Source organism: Pteropus vampyrus, unplaced genomic scaffold (assembly GCF_000151845.1).
Source record: "Pteropus vampyrus isolate Shadow unplaced genomic scaffold, Pvam_2.0 Scaffold119, whole genome shotgun sequence".
Classification (NCBI taxonomy): Eukaryota; Metazoa; Chordata; class Mammalia; order Chiroptera; family Pteropodidae; genus Pteropus; species Pteropus vampyrus.
This window is the reverse complement of record NW_011888900.1, coordinates 2,661,540-2,687,663: the sequence shown is the minus strand read 5'-3', so window position 1 is coordinate 2,687,663 and position 26,124 is coordinate 2,661,540. Positions and strand designations below refer to the sequence as shown.

General features: G+C 33.1%; 1 protein-coding gene across 1 annotated transcript in view; it reads right to left on the bottom strand.

The window, feature by feature from the left end:
• Window positions 1-839: 839 nt before the first annotated feature.
• CDH19 (cadherin 19) overlaps window positions 840-26,124 on the bottom strand; it is a 40,633-nt gene continuing 15,348 nt past the window's right edge. Inside the window, 7 exon segments of the mRNA XM_023534104.1 lie at window positions 840-1,327; window positions 3,863-4,114; window positions 5,485-5,602; window positions 11,721-11,842; window positions 18,780-18,901; window positions 22,012-22,265; window positions 22,808-23,152. Of these exon segments, the coding sequence (XP_023389872.1) occupies window positions 840-1,327; window positions 3,863-4,114; window positions 5,485-5,602; window positions 11,721-11,842; window positions 18,780-18,901; window positions 22,012-22,265; window positions 22,808-23,152 (1,701 nt within the window).

The following is a 26,124-nucleotide window of genomic DNA, read 5'->3' as shown; positions in this document are numbered from 1 at the left end:
TTTTTCGCACTTTCTACCATTTTTATAAAGTTTAATTTAATGAGGAATAAATATTGATATATATTTTGCAATTGTATTGTGACATGATAAAGATGTATTTTGGTCACACGTGAAAACAATTTATGAAAAATCCCTAAACATGTTTTATGCCCCTTTTCAAAACAAGGCTGTAATATCAACAATAATACAAATTTATACTATATCTTTGATTAATTAACCTATGCCAATTACCCGTCTAAATTTGAAATCATTTTTAAAGTACGGTCATGACAAAATTTTAAAACGTCAATTTGAAATGAATCAAATATCCTAGTAGGAAATTTGCTTATTCATGTAAACTAAAAAATGTTTTCAAGTTTTATATAATTACCCAGATTCCCCTAGGTGTTGAAATTTATCTCTATAGTATCAGGAGCTTACCGCACATAAAATCTTTACTCTTAATTGGTAAAGTTTAATAAATGCAGAAATGAAATAATACTAAGATATTCTAGGTTCAGTGACTTCCTCACATTAAATATTCACAAATTTTGAGAATTCGTATTAAACAGCATGGGAAGAAATGCTGGAAGCCTCCGTCGGTGGCATGCTCACGTTGGCTTGCCCTGGCACCGGAGAGCTGATCGTTCTCTCCTCTTCCCCTGTGTGCACGCAGTGACAACACGTAGGTAGGCCGAAATGACCATGGGGTATTTACTCCAAGGAAATCAGAAAACACTGCGGACTGGTCTTTTTCTTTTTTCTTGTCCCAGAGAACTGAAGCACGCAACTCTTTAACAAGAGACGACCAGTTTGCCTCAAAACACATTAGCATTTTTAAAATTTTCAATAAAAAAGCCCTAATTATTAGGCTGCATAGCAGAACCAAACATGCATGCTAATCTCTTAAAGCGAGGTCCCAGTTCATTAAGGTAATCGTAATTTTCATCCTGATCAGAGAGTGCTGAGCCGATGGAGCTCAGGGATCCAGCCAACGACCCAGTTCCCTCAAAAGCGTAGGTCTGGAGAGAGTCAAAAGGAGGGGCGCAAGGGTCAGTGTTGGCTTCTTCGAGCTTTTCCAGAATGAATTTCCTGAATATGGCGCTGTCGGGGCCCACCTGCAGGGACTGGCGGTACAGGCTCCTCACCTGGGCAGCACGTTTCCGAGACCTGGGCGCCCGCAGGACGGTGCTGCTCCTCAGCGTTCCCATGTCGAAGGCCTCCGTGTCTGCCTCGCCTCCCCCTTCCTCGTCGTATCTGAAGATATTCTCTCCGAAATCTTCACCTTTCTCAGGAAATAGGGTCTGCTTTCTTTGTTGTTTCAGAATCAGGATCAGAAAAATAAACCCTGACAAAGAAGGCATATCAGAATATTAACTCATCGATATATAATATGATTAGTGATAGAAGAGAACAGAACGTAATATAAATATCATGTAATACAATATATAATGTATTGCTAAATAGTATATTGTTTCTAATAAACTTGACAATTCTTGTTTTTGTTACGAACTCAAAACATAAGCTGGGATTTTATGATTCTAAGACAAAGATATATATTTGCTGTTGAAAGTTTACAAAAGGGGCTCGCAGAATGACATAGGGAAACATGTAACAATCATTCTGGTTCGTGATTTAGGGGAGAAAAACAAAAATATAGTGAAATATTTTTGATGATCAATTTAAGACTTAAAATTTTATTTTTTTCTTATATATTGGAAATAGAACAAAGCAGAATAAGGGAACGTTTTCCAATCTATATGCATTCGTCAATTTAGTAATTAATGATACAAGTTAATAGAAGTTAAGCATAATGGACCAGTCCGATAGTCTCCATTGAGGAAAATTCTGTGTCATAATTATTTCCAAAGTTAATATTTATAAACTACACAGTGTGTGCCAGGCATTTTTCTAAAAGCTTCACATGTATTCATTGATTTAATTGTTATGATATCCATATATTATTATTATTCCTTATTAAAAATGGGGAAACTGAAGTACAGAGGTGTTAAATCACATGCCCAGAGCCGCACAGCAAGGAAACAGAAAGCTGCCATTCAAAACTTAGACAGTTGGTCCAGAATCTGCACTCCGTGACAATACGTTACTTTCTGAAATTCTAAGCTTTTAAGTTTTTAAATCACAGCATTGATATTTCCACACTCAATGTTAACATCAAATAGAAGCAGGTAATGTTAACATCAAGTAGAAGCTGGACAATTGCACAACACTTTATTTTTACTTTAAAGTGTGCTTGTGTGTGTGTGTGCATATGTGTGTGTGTCAAGGATAGTTAACTCTTACTCAACCTTGGATCTTAAGTGGCTGTTCAGAATTTCATATATAGGACTCAAACCAAACTTGGACAATATCATTAGTATTATCATAAAGATAATTATATTAGGCGATATTTTATATAAAACTTACATTTAAAATACCGAAAAGTGCTCTGGAATTAAATAAAGTCATCATGTTTAAATTCAGGTACTGTACTTTAAAAGTCATCTGAGATATATGGTTGAAACGGAAAGGGATCTAATAAATAATTTCTAAATCTATGAGCTGGAGAGAACATACATGAAATTTTCAAAGGAAACTACTGACTATTGGCTGACCTCATTCCCCCGCCCCAAATGTAATGCGTCCCTTCACTGTGGGGCTGCTTGTGATCTACTTGCAGGTTTTGAGGGCTTGGTTTAGGTCTAAACCCGTGAGTAACTAAGTACTTGCCATCCCCTCAACCCTACACTGTTTTAACTGCTTCTTGATCCTGGTATCTAGCTATGTATCTCTAAATTCAGTTTTATCATCAAAGATATTAAAAATCACTTCAAAAACTGAAGCTTGGTATAAAAGAATGGTCACGTTGGGTGGTAACAGAGGAATGCGTGGGTTTTGAAGCTTTGGGGAAGACGAGGAGAGTGAAGGTGAAGGCAAACGAAGTCTTGAAACAAACTGTGCGCCAGTCGGAGCAGTGAGTTGGGATCCCAGAAACAACGGCTGATAGAATCTCTCTCAACACTGAATAAAGTCGTGTCCGTTTTAATATAAAGCTATGAGGTGAGCGAGAGAAGGGTTTAGATTATAGATACTGGTAGGTTAAAGGAAAGAAAAAGGTTATGCTAGGTGAATCATCTGTCATCTCATAAACCCAACTAACTACATGAAACACTTGGGGTTCATTCACCTCATCTGTAAAATGAGTATACCTTATCTTCTTGTGAAAATGATAACAACGGGAATAAACAAAAAATACTGGAGTTAATTGACTGAGATTTCTTTTGTGTTTAGAACTCTGATGAAGTAAAACCCTCTTTGACATTCCTCCATGCTAATATTTACTCTTTTTAATGCTCCAAAGGCCCTAGTGAGTTGCAGAGTAAGGTTGAACAGCGATGTGTTATAAAACCTCAGCACATCATTTACTAGGTGCATGGCCCTTTGTAAAGCACATAACTCTGAGTTTCACAGGTGATAATAGTTACTATTTCATAAGGTTATTGTGAGGATCATATTGCATAACAGAGAAAGGCACTTAAGGCACTCCCCTGGAGTGTAATAAGCACTCAACATAAGCGTGCCATTATTATTACTAATTTTTACATAACTCTATATGTTCCAATAAATATGTGTAAAAACATTCCTAAACATATGTACACACACACTCATATAATCATAACATTCAAGGATCCTTGATTTTCAGCTTGAAATGCGTAAATGCATATTCACTATTTTTTTTAATATGCTTGATTTAAGAATTGTAATGCATTCGAAAGAGCAATTAAACACACACACACACACACACACAAAGCCACCTTATACTGCTATAATGGAATTCACTGTTTTCTTTAAATAAAGATATGTTCAGTTCGGCATTACTTACCAAATATTATCACAATACACATCAGAACAGCGATTATGACCTTTGTCTTGAGTCCCATGGAAAGCATGAACTCCTTATTACCGCAGGTCTGTGCACTGCCATGGTCATCACAGTCACAGACGTGGATGGTAAGGGTGTTTGTACTTGTAAGTGACGGGATCCCATTGTCAGCAATTAAGATGGATATGTAGAGGACAGGCTCTTCTTGAAGGCTAAAACCATTTCTATTAGTCAAAATTACAGCTGTGTTATCTAAAACAAAAATCCATGTGCATCATTTTTTTCAACAATATGAAATAAATTCATACTAGGCATTTGTACTAGAGGCAATAGTATAGAGATATCTATAGAACTTTTTTCAGTATAATTTCTTGTGCCTCAGATCTGCATTTTCTTTTTCTTTTTTCTTTCTGTTTTGTATTTCCATTCCCCAAAATACTTTCTGTAGAAATCAGACAAACTTGAGAAGAAACTAACTATAAAATGCAAACAAATGGAAGTCTTTTGAAATGTATGCCTACTTATGACTTTTTCCAAATCATTTTTTCAAAACAAATTCTCCACCTTGTTCTTAAAGTCTATAAAACTCTTTTGATTTAAGTTACTAGACAGATTCAAGAGGGGTGAGAGTTTTTATATTTTTTAACATATAGTCTAATTAGGACCATAAACGTTAAACCAAATCAATTATTTTCTTTGCTTTAATATGTTTATTTTGCCTCAGTACCTTATTTTATATGAATGTGAATAAAACTAATCTGCATCTTGTTTCTTATATTGATATTTGAGTTTTTATCATGAGTTTCTCTGGTTTCCCTTCACTGGGGAATTTGACAGGGAGAAAGGGGACATGACATGTCTGTACGTCTTCTCCCAACAAAGAATCTCCTTCTGAACAAAGCTTCGACTTGGTTGTCAGGAAGGACAGCTGCAGGTCTTAGGTTACAGATGCTTGAGTAATGAACCTAATGGTGATTCATAGCTTTGGAACATAAAGAAAATTAAAACTGAAATCCACATGATGATAAAAATAATTTACTGAAGGAAAAGAAAAAGAACAGAGTGGCTTTCTATAAAGCTAATTCACTTCTATGTGGAAGGAAAAGAAATTCTGTCTCTCCAGAAGAAATCTTTTGGAACATTTTGTCCTTAGGTTGATATAATCATTCATTTTGAAGGGAAAAAAAGAATAATATTAAAGCAATTTCATATATTTATACCCATAATTAATGACTCCACATATCTTGGAATCAATCAAGGTTACGTGACTACAACTTAAGCATATATCATTTTCTTCCCCATAGATTGAAGTCTGAGTTACATGACATAAAAGGAACTGTTATTATCAGAACTGCAATTATATCTGCAGGGTCACCGAGACTTCACAAGGACTTATAGCCATTGATTACTTGAAAAAGTGCTTCTAACTTTAACAAATCCTATACACAATGGGGCTGGTCTTTTCAGTTCTTGACTTTGGTTTTTGTTTCCCATTTTCATTCCCACTTCTTGCTCTATACCTCAACATTATTATGTTGCAGGAACAGCATAAAAAGCAATAATATAAGTTCCCTTAAATCAACCACGATACTAGGATAATGGATCAAAGTAAATGGAGTTACCTCGATTGTCTATGATTGTAAAACTAGAGTTCTTCGAGTCTTCCACAGATAAATTGAAGTAAAAATGGTGATCTTCTATGGAGTCATCTCTGTCCACTGCACTGATGCTCTGAATTATCTAGAAAAAAAATACAGAAAAAGGTTTTTGTTTTAAGAAAATGATCACTGCTCTTATTATTATATTCTTCTTATTATTTTTTATAATTAAAATTGCTTTACCAAAACCTTTATGGACATTGCAGAGGATAACTATTAAAACTGATGGAAATATTAACATATTTTCTCAGGTTAGAAATATCTTTACTTGCCCCTTTCAAAAGAGTGTTTTAATATTACATAATAATGTTTTGTGAGTGGACCAGATGGTTTCCATAAGATAAGTTTGTTAGAAGTTCTCATAGCACTGCTGCTGTATATCAAGACTCCCTCCCATCCTTCCTAACTAAATGTCTCTCTTCTTTCTTTCCTTCTCCCTTCCTTAACTGAATACCAGACATAATGGTTTACTGAAATTGTATATTTCCTGCTTATATGGAGAGAATAACTGTAGAAAAGTTATTGTCTTACTGAAGTATTTGCTTAAGTAGTGAGTTTTTAAATGTAAGGAAATAATACATTGAAAGCTTTGGGGCAATGTACGTAATTTCCTTTGAGCCATAAAGATTATAGGAAAAATATTCCACATCGAATAAGTTCCTTCCTCTATCTCAAATCATAAAAAAGTAAAGTAATTCAGTTATAAACAAATTAGTTCTCAATTAATTCTCTTCTTTAAAGATAGGAATGTGTCAGTCAAATAGTTCATTATCATCAAAAAAGAGATACGCTGTCAAGACCTCATAGTGAGATGGTGATTAATTCTGGAAATTAAAGTAAATTGATTATACAAGTTATTGTTGTGAATTTTCTAGAATTAAAGAGCTTTTAACAATGTGTCAAACAAAAACTATCCTTAGTTGCAAGATGACATACCTAAAATTTATGTTACACTTCAAAGAATAGCTATCTCTCTATGTGCATAAAGAGCCCATGAAACTCATGCAGTTTACATATTATTTCTCTAAATAAATTTATCTTTATCTTTATAACATATTCCTAATTAAATTATAGTCATATAGCATTAATTAAATAAACTAATGAGAAAAATATTTTTTCATTCAATCCATGCCAACAATAATAAGTGAGTACTGTCCCAGCACAATGATTTTCTTCTCATTACCACAAAATTTTGTAGCCAGGGTGAGGGCAGGGGCTTGCAAGTTTGATACTCTGAGTCCCAGCTTCACCATTTACTAGTTTTCTAAGCTTAAAAAGTGGAGATACTAATATTCAACTTTTAGGATTGTGTTCATTGTCAAAGGGCTTGTCGACACTCCATGTCTGCTATGTGTTCTCTTCATGAAAATATTGTAATGATCAGTTGTCAAGGGATGATGTCCTGACTATTGTTAGTAATCTCATTAAAGGTATAATTGTTCTATTAAAATTAAAAGCAAATTGCAACAATTCATCTTTATCTTGTTGATGTACACAGTCTTGATCTTTTAAACAAGGGATAGTTTTATCTTATCACCTGACTTTCTGTTTTAAACACATGCATCTGCCTAAATGTTGAAAATGTCTCCCTTTCATGAATGAAGGCTTAAGAGTGTGACTTTGTATATATTTTTAAATATGTTTAATTAACCAAACGATTCTATACGTGTACATAGGTAAACTGAAAGAGTTTCAACACTGTCCCCTTTTCGATGAGCCTACTGTCACTTATATTTGTTTTGTAAATTGGGTTTCCATATGGTTTATTGGGTTCCATCACTTTACAAAACTAGGAAGTTAGTGATGTAGTAGAATCAGTTAATTATTTTACTGAAGTATGAAGGGAAGAAATATAGTTATTTCTTTCTATCAATTTCTTTGCACAATGGCTTTTTTCCTAAAAAAAATAAAGAGGCCCAGGGCCAGCTTACTAAAATGCCCTTCCCAGATTAATCATCCTGATTAAAAAATATAAGTCTATATTCATTTCTTCACAAACTATAGTTATGGCCTTTATTAAATGCACATTTTTTTTTTTGATAGCTTGTCAATGAAGCAGATTGTCACACACTGATTTGGAGCAAACAACATATTTGAATTTGTTTCCCAACCTATATACCAGATATCAATGAAATAATTTTTAATAAGGTTCTAAACTATAAATTGAATAATAAACTAGAAATCGATATACAGATATTGAGTATTAATTGACTTAAAGTATCAATTGCTTGAAATGTGCTTAATAAACAATTTCCTTCAATACAAAAATGTTAAAGAGAAAGTGGGAGTTGTAGTAAACAAATATATGAAAGGATTTTTGTAAAATCTCACCTAAATTGCTTGCTTATCTAGTTATTCTAGGTATTTGCACCTTGCATCAAGATGTAGATGCAAATTCTCTCTCTCACTGTCAAGAAATCATTGTCCACAAATATGAACAAGACCATCACTGTTTATACCACTGCACTGAGACTTGTTTTGACAAAATAAATTTATAAGATTCAGAACTTTGTTGAATAGCTGTCCAAAATGGCAAAGTACTAGTTAATAAAATAGCATTAGAGCTAACCACCACCACAACCACAAATCTAACCTATAGTCTGTTTTCTTTCTTTGATTAGCATATTATTAGGAGAAAAATGTTGAGATGCTCATGATATTCTACTATTTTGATCCTGGAATAAAGGCAGAGATACTCTATGTTTCCTAAAAAAAAAACTTTTGATAAAATTATATTACATTTATTTAAATGCCATAGATATTGTAATGTTTTTTCATTAACTGTACAAATCTACCCATATGCAGTTAAAAATTATACATTCTTAGATTTTTATCTCAATATATATATCCTGTTTTTCTTTTGTTAAATTAATTTAAAAAATATGGTTAATAGAAATTCATATGTCGTCATATAAATAAAAAGATCAAATTATAAAAATATCTGATTAATATCCCAAATGTATCAATTTAACAAATATCTTATTGGCACTTAGAATATGCTAAGTCATCTCAGGCCCCAGGTGTCCAATGATGCCCGGGGCCAACAGCGTCTCTGTCATCACTCTGTCATTACATTCTAGTGGGGTAGAGGGACAAGCAGAATTGCGAACTTAAAGAGTGTTGAGAAGGTATATCATACCTAAAGTACAGAACAAAAGCATGTCATAAAACGCCTAACATATATAACGACTGAAATAAACTTTGGGGGTCAGAGGACTTGGCATTTAAACTGAAATGAGAAGATGATACCATAGGGGTGAACCGTGACTAACTACATAACCGGTGTTCCAGGCGTATCACAGAGTTCAGACTGCATACTGAGGGCCACTCACAAGTGCTAAATTGGAAAAGACATGAGCATTTTATTTTTATTTAGGATTTATTTAGGATTGCGATGATCCCAAATCAGTGGAAAAGATCCAGATTTGAGAATGCTCATTCTGGAAACACTCAGTGTGGATCCGCAAATAGACAACTTACTTAGCAAGTTGTTTCCGTGATCCAGGGAGCAACTGGTTAGCAATCAACACTCCCTGATGTAATATACAAAAAGACAACAACACTCACAGTTACAGGCTCTTAATTATTTTAAATGAAAATTAAATTTATATGAAAATTGCCAAAGTGTTTACATAAACTGAAGATGGTACTGCGTGCTTCCACAGGGAGATACAGCTTTGTGGGTCCCAAAGTTTCCTAAGTGTTCGCTGATATAATCGAAGCAAGGTCTTTTTTACCATTTCCAAGAGGGCACACATGTTCTTCTGACCACTGCCTCTCCACTAAAATCTGAATGTCATAGAAACTGTCTACGGGCCCACCGACTTACCTAGAAAAAGACCACTGATCAACAACAACGGGACACCCCTTCACGTCAGCTGTGAGACTGGATAAGGCAAAGTCTGATTTTATAGAAACATCCCTTAGCAGGGCTAAGCTTCACTCCAGAAGAGATGTTAGGTTCCTGCTGTCTTGGAAAGAGTTAGGATAGAGTAAGATGGACAGATCACATAGATAGTTAGGAGCTAGAATCAACAGAGCTTAATAACTGGTTAGATATGGAGAATATAAGACTAGAGTGAATCAGGCTGATGCCCACATGTCTTTCTTGCACCACTTGGTGAGTTACAGTAATTTTGCTGAGGATACTGAAAAAAAAAAAAAAAAAAAAGGAAGGCTTAGCAGCAAATTTGGTGTAACCATGGGACATATGAGTAAAAATCGTCTCTAGTTAGTTGGACATGTAATGTAAAATAAGGGAATGAACTGGCATAAAGACCTATGAACTTTGAGACATAGAGGAGGATGAAAGCAGAAAGAGTGAGTTTCAAAAAAATAACAGGGACAGGACACAAGAGGGAAAGGAAGGTGAGAAGCCAACCAGATTACAATGTGGGCTCAAGAGACATTTTGGCAAGAGAATATTTTTACATGGAAACAATGCAAATGTCTTTACATTAGACCAAATATTGGTATGAAAGAATCTAAAAATCACCAATATTACACTTCAATTCTGGAAAAAGGTATTTGGCATCAGTCAAGAAAATAGAAATTATTAAGTTGAAAAATGATACATATTTCTACCAAACAGGAAAGGCAAATAGCTGTAATGTCAGCTCATTTATTATATCCATATTTTGCAAACCACTGAAAACTTCTCTCCCTCTTTTCTTCCCGCCCTGTCATTTATCCATTAAGAACAAAAACTGAAACCTCTGTTTACCCGCATAAGTCATTAAGAACATGTCTGGTTTCCTCCAGAATAAAATGCAACTATTCTGGCATTTTGATTTTCTATAACGAAGGTATTGTCTAACCAAAGCAAATACATTCTTAACTTGTTATTTTGTCCAGCTATTTGAGCCTGTGGGAAATTAGACAACAATAATCTCTATGGCATGAGAAAATATATAAAATATTTCCTTAATGATTTTTAATTTATTACATGTGAAAAATCATAATATTTTGAAACATGGAAAAATGATTCCATCTGTTTCTTTTTTACGTTTTTAGAAACTTTAATCGTGGTAATAGCACTTAACAGATCTATGCTCTTAAATTTTTAAGTGTAAGATTCAGCATTGTTATGTGTGAGCACGATGCTACAACAGGTCTCTATACTTGTCTTACTTGATAGAAATGTTATTCCTGTCGAATTAGCAACCCCATTTTTATTATGTTTTAAATGTGGCTTCAAGGAAATTTTAGATTTTATCAATTTATTTGGCAGCGCTGTACTAGATAGCTTATCTTCTTAAGTAAATTTCCTTCTTTTCAGGAACTTTATTTCATATGTATTTTATATATCGTTGTACTGACCTAAGCTTCAGAACACCATGAAATGATAGTGTAAAATAATTTCTTTCTCATTATTGTTTTAAAGTTAAGATACCACATCTTTCAGCATTGAGACTTTGACAATAAATTTAGGTACTACTTATTGTCTGTTTCAACTCGTTTTATATGTAACTCAGAATTTAAGTTTAAATTTGTCAAAGGGCTTTAATTTTGTCAAAGTTCATGCATATCTATACATTATTTGTATATCGAAGTGTCGAAAATAGTAATGGCTTTTAAAATACTTTAAAATGTTTTCTAAACTCCTAAACATACTTTTTGTGGTTATCAACTTTTAATACTTTCAGAAATTGCTTTTAATTACAATTTACATATGATGTTTATAGTCATATGCTGAATAATTTTTTTCTGTTTGAGTTTATGTGTGCAGGTGTTTAATTTTGGCATTTTTTTTCTAGGAGTCATTTGAAAAAGAATAATGCCACTTTTGCTCTACAATTCTTATCTAAGGATTTAGTAAAGAAAAATACTAATAAATAAGCAAATAAGTAGACTTGGCCTGTTAAAAGTAATCTTGTTATAGTAACAGTATAGTTATAAGTAGTGTCATGCATACAAGTCATTGACAAGGGCCAATTCCCTTGTGAAGAGATTCTGAATGAACTGTAAGGTGTCTGTGTACACTTGACACCGCACAGAAACAACCCTGCCAATGTGTATAGACATGTTATTTTTCAAAAGAAATTTAAGTTATATAGAACTCGCAACAAAAAAAGCATGTAATTAATAGAGTTAATAAAATTTATTTTTATCATTTAAAAATAGGAGGACTACATAGCAAAAGTTATTATAAATAATATATGGCATTGTTTAGATGTCAGCAATATATTATGAGTTCTTACCTCCCCAGAGCCTGCATTTTCACAAACGTAAGTCTCATAATAGTCAGAGAACTCAGGAGCATGGTCGTTGATATTGAGAACTTGTACATACACAGGAACTGAAGAAATCTGCTGTGCATTGTCTGCAAATTGAATAAACAGAATAAAAATAAAGAATGTTAGCGCTGTCTTTCGGGGGAGTTCATAAAAACTGCGTAGAGGCTATGTGATATATTTTTATTTTACTTGAATAAAAGCTATCTGAGGACAGGATCTCTATATAATTATTTTATTTATCAACAATACATCCTAGGAAAAAAATGTTCTCCACACATTTGACTCAACCCATATTTATCAACTGCCTTGTACCTGGTATAGACTGGATGAGCTGATGAGGAAAAAGGTAAAGTAAGTCATTAGGAACACAAGACTTTTCTAAATCTAGGAACTATTGAACGTATTTGCATTAATTCATCTAAATCTGATGAAGATGTGTATTATTATCCTCCCCAACTTTACTGATAAAAACACTAACAAATGATTTAGTTTAATCAATTGCGGTTAAATGATTTGCCTGAGGTCACAGCTAAAGTAGAAAAGGCAGTTAAGATGCCAGCAGTAAGCACTCTTAATGACAGCATTATTCAGTGTAGTTTTTAAAAACAAAAATGGACTTGGAATAATGATCTAAATACATTTTAAAATAAAATAATTATATTAAACTCTAAGTGAAGTTTATAGATAGATAGTGAGAGACAGAGAGAGAGAAAGAGAGAGAGAGAGAGTGAGTTGGGAGGATTTTCTTAAGTGGACAAAGAAATACAGAAACCATGAAGGAAAGGGAAGAAGACATGGTTAAATACATTTTTTAAATGGCAAAACAATATGTAAAAAGAGCCAAAACAACAACAAAACAACAGTGATCTGGAAAAATGTTTGCATCGCAGGATGAAATATTAACAGTTTTAATTTCAAATCCTGAAAATTGGTATGAAAAACACAATTCAATGGAAATATTCACAAACTAGAAATTCACAGATGAGAAAATTCAAATAATTCATACCAGGTCGTCTTAACCTCACCACGACTGCTATTTTGGATGAGATAAGTCCTTGTTTCGGGGGGTCGTCTGCGCATTGTAGGGTGTGTAGGCCACTACTAACTAAATACCAGAAGCAATCCTCACTCTGGTTGTGAGAATTTGTCTCAGCTGTGGGCAGTTTGTCTCAGCTGTGGGCGGTTTTGCCTCCTAGGATTTGACCATGTCCTAGGAGGCAAAACTGCCCACAGCTGAGACAAACTGCTGTATCATAATATTCACAAAGGCTGTATGTAGCTCACTGGAAATGAGAATGATGATTTAGTCCATGTGATCTGTGTAACATTAAAAACAGAGCGGAGTGCTAAAAAAGAATGGGGACGTAAATCTTTCCTAGAACCTAATCTGGCAATAGATAGTAAAAATTAACTTACACATATCTTTGACCCAGTAATTAGCTTGGGAAATCTATGCTTTGGTCCAAGGCACCAGTATGTAAGAGTATGTGATTCAACTTCTTTATTCCAGAATTATCTGCATCACATCCAAATAACTGGAAATGACCCAAATATGTATCAAAAGAGAACTGGGAAAATAAATTACAACCATACTATGAAATTTTGCATGCTTATTAAAAATAAATGAGTCAGTGTAACAGATGTATTAATATCATGAGCTTTAAAAATAGATTTTAATCTTGGTTCTCAATTTGAGAAAAATGCTTAAAAACTGTTTGTCTCAGTTGGTTTTCCATAAAATGGAAATGATACTGGTAATTACACTATAGAACTGTTATAAAGATTAAATGAATTAATACATATAAAACATTTAGAAGATTACTTAGCATATAAATAAGCAATAAATATTAAATATGATTATTTTATTTACTACTAACAAGAAGTCATATGCATGGTATTTTGTGAAATGAAAAAAAAGCAAATGGCAGCATAATATAGTCCATATTTGTATAACGTTATTTTAAATCTGTCACTTTTTATTTAACAACACTGGGGAAAAGGTATATACAATTAATGATTAGAAAAAGGGGGTTCATTTGTTTCTCTTAATGTTTCCATTTATAATCTCTGTGCTCTTTTGTTTATGAAACAGCATTATATTTACAGCTGTAATTTTTAAGGGCAAAGACTTTTTTTTAAGTGGTTTAATTCTCTCTTGAAAACAAGGGAACAGACATTTCCTCCTTCCTCTTAGAACATTTGTAAGATTTTTCTCTGTTTCTTTAAAAATGTATGCAGACCTTTTAAAAGCTAATTGAACCTCTTGCCAACATTACAGCGTAGGTTTGTCCTTCTCAAGTACTGGATACCAGCTCTGAAAAGTAATCATCAAGGAAGACAGCACTCCTTTCTTCCAGTTATGTGGGAAGGTAGGACAAGTTTAGCAAAGGCCTTGCTTGACCCAAGTTGCAAAAAAACTACCTCTTGTCTTAAAGTTATGAAAAGCTTAGTTTTTATTTGGATAAAGCCAATTAGTGAATGCAGATGATCATTCCAACTACTCAGTGAATTTAAGATGAACTATGGGTGACAGACACATGGTTAAACCCTCCTACTTGAAGGCTAGTAAATGTTTATCTTGAGAAAACTCATGTGATAGGTTGTATCTGTCTGGCTCTATGAAAGGGAGAGATTTCCTTTTGTCTTGGCAATATCTTAGCGGATTTCCCGTAATTCACATCAGATTTTGGTTTAATGTTTTTCAATTATAAAACCGTTTTCTCTCCTTTCCCTGTTGGAGAGAGGTTTTCTGGGTTGAGGTGAAATTTTGTTCGTAACTATTTTTTTCCAGTAAATAACTGTTGCAATTATGATGGAAATTATAATTTTCATTTAATTAAAAATTAAAATTGCCAGCTTTAATAGACAAAAAAAAATCCATGGTCTTTAGGAAATACATAAACCATTAATTATTTTGAAACTCTTCCTTACTGTGTTATATTCAGGATAAAATAGATAAAAACAACATTATCATATGAAAAGATACTCCTAGAGATTTCAAGATGGAATGATTCAAAATTTAAGGCTCATTTTTTAATGGTTAAACATATATCACCATAGAACAACTTTTGTTTAGATAGTAAAGTGGAAAAAGTAATTCAGGTACATGTAAGTTTAAGAAAAATTAGTAAGAAATTCATTTAAAGTTTTTTATCTTTTTCACTGAAAAATCTGTTTAAAATTAAGTTCAAATTAAACCTTTGACATGACTATATAAAACATACATATGTCTTCACAGCTTTATTTTAGAGTACTTAGTTTTATTCACTTAGCTGGCATGCTGATAAATAGCTTGTTGCTTAATATGGGAAGTTTTCCAAGAAAAAGATTAAGCAAAGTGACTTCATTTGCTGAAAAAGCAAATGTTACAATGGAACATCTCTTTCCTATAATCAGCATAACTGTTATGTTGCAAGCTTCTAGATAATTAACCCTAGTTATTTACCAAGTATTTTTCACAATTTTATTTGATGCTGTTTTCCACTATTCAGGTGGTTTGTTTATATTACTACCGAGACTTAAATAGTCTAACAATTATTTTTGCTATTGATAACACAGTAATGAGGATTTGGCACTTACAAATATTTTCCCCAAAATTATTCTAAAATGAGTTTAATTATGTGCATTGAAAAATTCGACAGAGAGGAAAAATACATGAAAATTGGTTACTCAGTGTTACAAAAGTTCTTTCTAGCCAGTTTTCCTTAAAAACTTTTTTTTAAAAAAAATGGATCTTCAAAGATAAATTAAATAAACATTAACTTTGTGAGTTTCTGAGAGTATTTATCTATTGTATTTTAGAATTGTGTTTTGTTTTGCATCCTGTAACTTTTCAGCTATACGATAAAAATAATAATGGGAACGTGAGAGATGATTTGAATGGAGACATATTAAAATAGAGCCAGAGTTCCATTTCAGAGCACCTAGCAGGCATGTCTTGTTTGATTTTTATCTTCTAAACTGGACCAAACCACCGATATTCTAAGAAATCAGTAAGGACGAGAATATCCTATTGTTAAGGACTAATGAAATTAGACTTTGCCTATGCCCAAATTGCTAACCAATGAAGTACAAATCTAGTCTTACCTCATCTAGCGCCGATGACCTCTTTAATACAGTTTACCTTATCTCCTTCCTCCCTCTTTCTCATAAAAACCCACAGTCCCTCTACTGCAAGGGGTTAGAGGGGAATGGGGGGGGATTTATGACTGAATCTGTATTCCAGAATTGTAGTTCCTTTGACCTCAAATAAACACTATTAGATCAATTATTGGTGCTTGGGTTTTTAGGTTGACAGGGATAAAAAAATCTCTATTTATCTAAAAGTACATTTTTATTCTAAGAAAACTGATTTTATATCACCAGGAGCATATCACTGTGAATTGTATAATTCCTGTATTTAATAACATTTCTAATCACTTATTTCTGAAATAGTGATTAACTTCTAAGTATTAAATTCTATATAAAATAAATATATTCACATATTTAGTTTGCATTTTGCTGGCATTTACATTTTTTTTTACTGACTGTATTTTAAATCTTCTTTTACTTATAAATTGTTTATACAATATTTTATAATTCACAAACTTTTAAATACGTGCACACATGCACATACACACACACACACAAACCCCTTAATACTGTGAAGGCTGTCGATCAGCTGACAAGTAGCACGGTTGAAAGCTAAAGTCTCGTCTGTTTACTTGTGTTGTGCTGGTCACTAAATATTTACATATCATTTTTGAACACAATACACTATGACATAATTACAATATTTACTATATCATATAATTTTTATTGAATATATGTAAATACACATTCATACATTGAATTAGTAATTTTTATGGACAGCAGCTATGTTACAACACAAATATCGAGTTACTTTTTTTGTTTCATTTTGTGATGCTACGATTTATATGCACCATATTTAAAAAAGGCTACAAAATAAATGCTTCGATTTTTTTCTAGAGATCTTCATGACATCCCTCTAATAAAAATAATCAGGTAATTAATGAGATAAGATATAATTAAATTATCTTGCAAACTTTATATACCATTTAGTCATCATTTTTTTCTATTCATTTGTAATAGATTAGTGTTTGGTGTTTCAGAATACACATAATAAATTTTCAAGATTCATCTTTCTAATAACTTATATTTTAGTACTTCTTACTTAACAAAATTAAGTGATACATTCTTAGAAAAAAATCCCCTGTATAAATAAGATAAGCTTATAAGGAATAATTATATAAATTTATTAAAACGTGCTCTTTTAAATGCCGAAAGCTATTTACAGAGAAATACATTTTTATAAAGATGTCCAGTCTTCCCTTGAACTGCTTTGAATTCTTTTTCTCAAGAGTTTTGCAAACAGTGACATTATAAATAATCTTTTCTCAGAAATACCCAGTAAATAAAAGCTTTGATTTTAGAATAAACGCCTTTATGTTTTGGACACCAAAAGCCTTGACATTTCTTCTATTGCAGCAGACGGTCATCCCCTAGAACATCTGCTTCCCAACCTTTACTAAGTTAAATGGAAAGTTCAAAACCCAGATGCGATCCTCCTGCAGTGTTCCCATAGAGTTATTCAATGCATGACAAACAAAATATCCAAGAGATGCTTCACACTCCTACATATCACCGGCCGACTGCTCAGTAAAGTGAGGAATAAGATATTCAAAATCGATCCAGGAAAATAAACGAGATTGTTAAAAATCCATGCAAAAATCAATTATGAAAGAATTTATTCTATAATATTTCATATTTACAATTTTAATCCCGTAGTGTACTATATTAAATCCATCCCTGACTAAAGAAGAGAATGATTTTATAATCTTATATATTGTTATATCTATTCCTTTGAACTTGAATTAATATGATTGATTTAATATCTGATTAACTGATTGGTAAATCTGAAGACACTATCTAAGTGGTAAATTGGAATAATTTTATCTTACAACCTGAAGATGAAATCTTCTGCCTATCTCTGAAAAATAACTGGTTTGGTCACTATTGATTATTGAAGATGTGACTATCAGCATAGGTGACATCATGATTTTAATTTGAAAATATATTCATTTTTGTGATGTACAGATTTCCAATAAATATTTGTTTGAATCTTTCATATTATTTCCCATAATTTCATTGAAAATGATCATTTTTAAAAGCCTAAGTTTTAAAAAGTTGTCTTAAAGTTCCACGTTGTCCCTAATGTCCAGGAGCATTGTTAATATTTTATCCTGAAAGTAGCACAAACACAGGCATGTTCGACTTTGAGAACAGTTCCCTATGAACTGAGTCTAATCTGATCGTGGTTGAACAATACAATATTACTAGTCGATTTTAAATTATTTTAAATTAAATTTTTAAATTCCAACTCAATAGTTTTACTAGTATTGATAGAGTTTTAAAACATGTATAACATTAATTAAAAAATTCCCTAAACTAAAAATTTTGTGCTAAGGAAAAGAGTCCTAGGGAATAATTGTAATTTCTTTCTGCCCATAGCTATTTTTTAAGGGTGGATATGTTTTTTTTTGAAATGTACATAAGACTTTTTTTCATTAAACTCATAACTTCAAAAGAAACCCATATACGATATTACCTAGTTTGATAAAAGCTTGCCAAATTTATATTTGTTATAAATTTATATGAAAATGTATCCATAAAAATATTATAAAGACATGTCACTAATTAATAATGTTTTAGAATTTCAGAGAATTTTTTGTTTTATTTTTGTGTGTGTTTTTCCATGATTCATTTCTTGCATTACAATTATATATTGTCATAACGCAAAATTAAAGGTATTTTGTGGCAAATATATTAATAAGCTGTAATAGGAATGAACAGATATTGTTAATTTAAAATACTAAAGTACACATGTATGAATTGACATACAAAATATTATTTAACTCTAATTCCAATAACAGTTTAAGCTAGCTTTTGTCCCTATGTTCAGCGATTATTGAATGGCTTAAAAATTATGGCAGACCAGTGTGTTGTTCTCAAATAGGGACTTACATTTTTCTGTGGCTGTAATACTTAGGTTGTACCAAGCAGTGCTCTCTCGATCCAGAGGGTTGGTTGTGACAATTGTGCCATTGTCATCGATAAGGAACACTTTGCTTCTGGTAATAGAATACCTGTACCAAAAAAAGTATGCCTTAATTTTATTTTTTCTATGTATAACAGAGAGACATAACATCCTTTAGAAGCAATGAGATAAATTGTTAAATGCATAATCCATATAGCGAATTTAATGCTGAACTATTTTCAAAAAAGTCCATTCATATATTTAAAATTCAACTCAGTGGAGACAGAAAAAAACTAAAATGGCCTCAGTTTTAAATTGCTGTATTCTAAATCTAAACACATGTCACTCATTCTTATTCTCAAGAGAGAATTTTAGTAAGTGAATAACATGGTTAAAAAGAAATGGCAAAATGTCATTTGTAAAATGAAATGCATATAGGGAGTTAAAAACTAATGCTTGAAACCCTTTTTTTTTTTTTCATTTCAAGCAACATAAAACATATTATCAGCCTGGACTGCTCTGAGACTCCTGCACCAAATAGTCATCTACTAAATCTGTGCATTATATTATCATTTCTTGATTACTGACATATGAGAATTTTTGTTTGTTTAAAGGAAACAATTTGATACTATTTAGTAAAACATATATTGTATATACATGTATTTATTTACATACATGTATATACATATATAATGTACATATATATACATTACACACACACACACACCCCTCCCCAAAGTAAGGACAGTAGATCAAATGTTCTATTCGATCATGCATGGAATAAAGCCAGATAATAAAATTCTGTCATGCTACAGCCTGAGAAATGATCTCCAACTCTGCAATGAAAGAAGCCTTTGAAGTACTCAGTATGTCTTCTCAGCTTGCAAATGATTAATAATAAAAATTAAAGAAGAGTAATAACTAGGGTTCGGTGATGCTTCTCATTGCACAAATATTCTGGGAGACTGAGAAGAGACATCAGTGAGGTCTGCCATAATTATGTGGCAAAAGATGAGAATATTTTAAACTTGAATTGACAGGTCTGTAAAAATATCAATAATTTGTAGCTTGAGGTTCCAGGGACAATTAAAATAGAAATTACAGAGAATTAAGCTTTCTATAAGCTTTATAGAAATTCAGTTTTAACTCTATTTTTAAAATTGCTTTATAAGCAATTTACTTACATATCCACAAGTGGTCACATTTCCTACTTGAGAGAATTGTTGACACAATGGAACAGTAGTTTAACAGTTAATATTTTGTATTAAACATCTAGAATATCCAGTTTCTATAACACACTATTCCAAATAAAATCAATCAAAAGTTAGAGATTATTTCCAAATAAAAGTTTTTTTTAAATACGATCTGAGTCAGCAGTAACATTTTAAATAATAGTCAATATACAACATTTAAGAAAGAAAAGATGTTTGCAATATATTTTAGAAAGAGCTTGTGCTAAAAAGCTTAAACTGTGACATTTTTATGCTTAGAAGATTAATCTTCTAATCTTTGGTTCATTTCAAGTTTCCATTTATGGACTCTTCATTCCCCTAAAAATGCTGAATGGATAAAATGTGACCGTGTAACGTTTTCTCTTAACTAACAACTCTTGCCGTAATGATATAAACAATTGATTCTTCCATGTATGTTCTGCATACGTCTTTATGTCTTGCTCTTAATGCTTGTATTACTACAAAAGCATTATTCCCACTTCACAGGAGAAGAAACTGAGACACATAAAAGCCAAATCTAGATATGTTTAATTTTATTTTCATGGTACATTTCGAAATTTGCTAAATTGAACTATACCACATGAGAAAAAAAAATTACAATCCTAACATATATAAAGAGCAATCTTATTTAAAAGACACTTCTAAATGAAAGGATGCCCAGAAAAGGCATAGAAAGATATTCTTTTGATAGGTACTCATGAACTATTTTTAAATGTAATTAATTTTAGAAGAAAGATGAAAATTGTTACTAAAAATGTTTTTGGTAAGTAACAACCAGAAGTGGTACTATAAAACACACATAGCCTCTGTTAATATTTGCGTGTGGCTCAGTTATTTGTCTCATATATACTAATATTTTTACTCATAGTAAATATATAACTCTAAAAATTTTTTTTAAATCGTGCCATTTTTTTATCGATGTTCATAGGCATTGTTGTCAATCATTCATCATTCATTGTCATTTATAAATATACAATTTGATATTCAAACTGTTTGCAACACAGTATAATTTATAACTATATTATCAATGATTATATAATAAACAACTTAATCACTAAAGTATTTAAAAATATTATATATTCTTTAGTATTCTAAGAGGAACAACAAATAGGTTAATAGATATACTACTTTAAAAATCTAAACAATTTATTTATTGGGTTATAATTATGTATATATTAGATATGCACTTACATTTATTACTAAAAAGGAACTATATCTACACATTAGGAGGCAGTATATTACGATGAAGAATTACAGTGGAAAAGTGAGAGCATCCTTCTATCTCAAAAATTTAAAGAAGCTCCGGCTTTGTACCTGTAGGCTCTCCCAGAGCACAGCAGAGCCAGTATCTTAATAAATACACGGAGGTTTGTGTAATCCTCTGGATGGAGAAGTGTGGGCAACAGATGATTAAAGGAACATGTAACAGATTTTACTTTTACGTCTAACCAGACTTACAACTTGAATATTTAAAAAAAGAAAATATAGTATACAAATATAACAGATTCGTTTAATAGTGGCAAATATTATTCAACAGTATCTCAGAAATTTATTTCTAACCAAATAGATCTATTTTTACTGCTTTAAGTGGTGTCCCACAAAAAGCTTTCTCAAATTTTTGAATATCATTTTAATGAAAGAATATTTGAATGAACCACATTTTGATCAGCTTCGTTTCTTCTCTGACTTGGCATCAAGAGTTTCCTTTATCCCTCACCTCCTTAGCCCAAGTAATAGAGGTGGTTGCACTGAATCTCAGTTGGTGATTGTTTAGTTCCTGCAGGTTTGCAATTGCTTATTTCAATGCTTTTTAACCAACACTGAGGCTCCCTGTTTTAACTTGTCTAAATTGTTGACAATTTGGTAAGTACCATATAAAGAAATATAGATAGATAGATCGTAGTTACATCTGCATGAAATTTCATACGCAAGCTAATTAATTTGTGTTCATTCATTACTGCAAAACTGGCCTTCCTGACATACGTACTTGATAGGAGATCTCCTCTGATCTGGATCTGTGGCCAAGACCACTCCTACCCACGAGCCCTGTGGCTGTCCTTCCAAGATGTCAAATACATAATCCGGACGGAGGAAGACCGGAGGCTCGTCAGCATCTTCCACTTGGACCCTAATCAAAGTGGTGGAAGCTTCAGCATGATACCCCATGAGCTGTTCATCAACATAGCGGTTTTTCACTTTTGCTCGAATGCGATAGTGGTTCTGGTGTTCAAAATCCACTTTCTACAAAGAAAAACAGTGTGCACAGAAGAAATGGCTTCAGTAACCCAAGGTACTATTTAGAAAAAGAAAGTTCTCGCTGTTAAACTCAGTTTCAGTTAGCTTTTACTTTCATGTAGTTGAATCACTCCGACATCATTAAGCAGTTGCATACAAATCCCGATGTGTATTTTGTTGTTTATGTTGATTACTATTATATGTTTTGGAATAATAACTATATTTTTTACTTAAGTTTAAAACTATATTTTTCTGGGAATAAATATCTTATGGAATTGAGAATTTATTTATTGTCATTTAAGATCCTTTCAAAATGTTTGTCCTCTATCTGAATCTTTAAAAAAAAAAATACTTGTTCTACATATAATTTAAGAACCTCTGTAATAACAAACTCTCATCTCTAAACTCGTCTCCTTAAACTATAAATCACAGGTTCTCACTTTAATTACTTAATGAAACAAAAACTAACTGGTCACATAAAATATTTGCATGCATTTCTGATTCAATTTTGCATTACTCTGCAGAGCAAATAATTTTAACATGTCTACCTTTTTTAATATAACTATTCCTTCTTGGGTCTCGTTATTAGTAATGATGTCAAATGTTTGTGAGTCATCTTCAATGCTGTAATCCATTTCTGCATTCTCCCCTATGTCATTGTCATACGCCTCGATTTTTCCTATGGAAGTACCACTGGGTGCAGATTCAGAAACAGTCATGCGATACAAACCTTAAAAACAAAATTCAAGATACTTTGCATAAATAATCAACTTAAGAATCTCCCAATTATAGCATCCTTTATTTGTGGATTGTAGGAAAACCCACACCCACCCTTTCCACCAGTTACTCCTCTCTCTCTGTCTCTGTCTCTGTCTATCTGTCTGTCTGTCTGTCTCTCTCTCTATATATAGTGATGTATATATACCCTATATGTGTGTGTGTATATATATGTATACCCTTTATTTTTACAATCTGAACACTTCCCTGATAACCTATTTAAGCATCTACAATTGTCTCTTAAATATATCTTAAGTCCTATCACCCGTAAATATAATTTCCAAATTTCTGTTCATAGAAATACCTCTCAATAGTCATAGATTTATTTTTTATTGTGCACTTCTAAAATCCCAAATTAAATTTGATAAAAAAGAGTTCTTCGATTTTACTCAAAAATTCCGATAATTAAAATTACCAATAAATGTAAGTGGGAATTAAAGATGGGAGAGACTGAAAGCCAGAGGGCTAGTGAAGAAGAGAGATGGGAACCAAGGCTCGACACCAGAGATTCACCAGTGAGAAGGCAGGAGACTGAAGTAAAGTGACCACGGAGACAGAAGAAAGAGCAGATGAGAAAGGCACATTGTTTCAAAGGCACATTGTTTCATCACTCAGATCCTGCTGGGAAACCAAACTAGACTAGCTTTGAGATTTGACTGGGTTTAGTTGCATAAAATTGACCAAGATCAATTTAATCAAATAGTGTTGATGGAGCCTGATTGGAGTAGATGCCACAGAGTTTAAGGACAGTAATTGAGGACTAGAATGTCGACACTTGTACAAATATTTTCTTTGAAGGGAAAGAAAAGAAAAAAAGGAAGCATGATTAGTTGAATGTAGACGTGAAGAATGTATTTCCTTTTGTTTTTCAGATGAACAGCAACTACGTGTGTGAATGCTAAGAGTACTGAGCCAGCAGAGAGGAAAACATAACACAACGAAGGGGAAGATCATTTGAGCGACGCCCTTGACTGAGAGGCCGGAGGACGCTGTGCACAACAGAGGGGGTATGTACTGAATATTTAAATTGAGGAGAGGGCGATGGGATTTCAATAAGGCAAAGCAGGTCCGACAGAGTGAGCAGGTCAGCGTGCTTCTGTTTTGTAAGAATAGTCAATACATACAGTTTCACACAATTATGGAGTGGGAAGGGAAGAGGAAAATCCCTATTGCCTTTAGAATATGGTCACTTTATGGTGTCAGAATCATGTCCACCCACATTCAGATTTGACCAAAGCTAATCATACTACCATCATACTTGAGGATTCTGGGTAACAGAATTTTTTAAAAGATTATCTCAGTTTGTTAATAACTGATAAATATGTATCTATATTTAAATCTAAGAAAGGCAGCAAATGTTTTGCGGGCATTCTGCCCCAACAAGTTTCTTTGGAAATTCTCTACCTTCTCGTCTTCAGCTTGCTATTCCACCTTCATCTGAATAAAACGCAAACTAGATTTAGATGAACCGATACACTATTTTTCTACATTTAGTATATGCCAATTATTTTATACAGTCCTGGGCATTTCAGATTCAATTAGACATTATCTTCTTGTCTTTAGGGCATATTCGTGTTGTAGACAGTCATTTACAGAATACATTTCATAACTTGGAGGCCAAAGTCACAAGCTGCTGCCCTGTTGCCTGGATGCCACCCCGAGAGGAGCTGTTTACTGACTCATAAAGAAAGATGTTGCTCGAAGGGTACGAACTTGCAGTGAGGTAGGATGAATAAGTTCTAGAAATCTAATGTACAGCACAGTGACTACAGTAAATAATACCGTTTCTAGAATGGAAATTTGCTAAAAGAGTAGATCTCAGATGCTCTCACCACACACGTGCACACACACACACACACACACACACACACACACACACACACACGGTAACTGTGAAGAGATGGATGTGTTAATTAGTTTGACTATAGTAATGATTTCACTGTGTATACGTATATCAAAACGTCCTGCTGTACACATCAAATATATACAATTTTTATTAAGAGAAACACAGTAGCCACATTTTTAAACTAGCAAAATTTAAAATTGGATGATAGCACAGAAATAAAAATTCAGATTTCTAATATTTTTTAAAAAGTCAGATCTGATAGCCCTGAATCTGAAACAAAGTGACTGAACCGAGTGGTGTCCGCATCATTTAGGAGTGTCAGTGTGTGTGTGAATGTGTGAGTGTTAGTGTGAGTGTGCGTGTGAGTGTGTGTGTATGTGTGCGTTTGATCTACTTCTTTGCTCCATGCTCATTAAATTTTCCTTCTATCATGATAATTGCTCGTGATTTCTGGAAATGCCTGCAAATGTGTTTCTGCAGCCAAGAAAGAATCCCTTGAACAGAAACTTTAGACAAAAATCCCTTCTAGGAATTTTTTAAGAAATTCCTTCTGAGCCACACTGTGTGATTTTGCCTGTACTTACTTTTTAAATTTTCAGAGCAAGTGTGACCTACCCTTGATGTAAACATAGAAAATGAAATCTATTCCTTTTAAATCATTACTTGTAGCAGGTAGATAAATGGTTCCCCCTGATATCTGTGCCCTATGACCCCAGAGCTCATGAGTATGTTACCTAACCTGGCAAAAGGGAATTACGGTTGCAGATGGGATCGAGATCGCTAATCAGCCAACCCAGAAGTGTGCAGATGTCTTGGTTTATCCAAGTGGCCCATCTAATCCCACGTGTCCTTAACAGTGGGGAAAGGGGCAAACGTGTGGGTCAGAGAGATGGCAGCGAGAGAAGGCTATGCGATCCTTTGCTGCTTCTGAGATGAGCGGGCTATGCACGAAGACCAAAACGGGGCCTCTGGGAGCTAACCATGTCCCCCAGTTAATAGCCATCAAGGAACCAGAGAGCTTAATCCTACAAACACAAAGAACCAAATTCTGCCAACATCCAAATCCAAGGAAGCGGATTCTCCATTAGAGCCCAGAGAAGGGAATGCAGCCCTGCGGACATGTCCTGCTGGTCTCACTTAAGGCCTGCTGAGGCTGGCACCCGATATCTCTAAGATAATAACTTTATGTTAAGGCATAAAAACAAACTTTATGTTTGTGGTGGTTTGTTACAGAAGCAACTG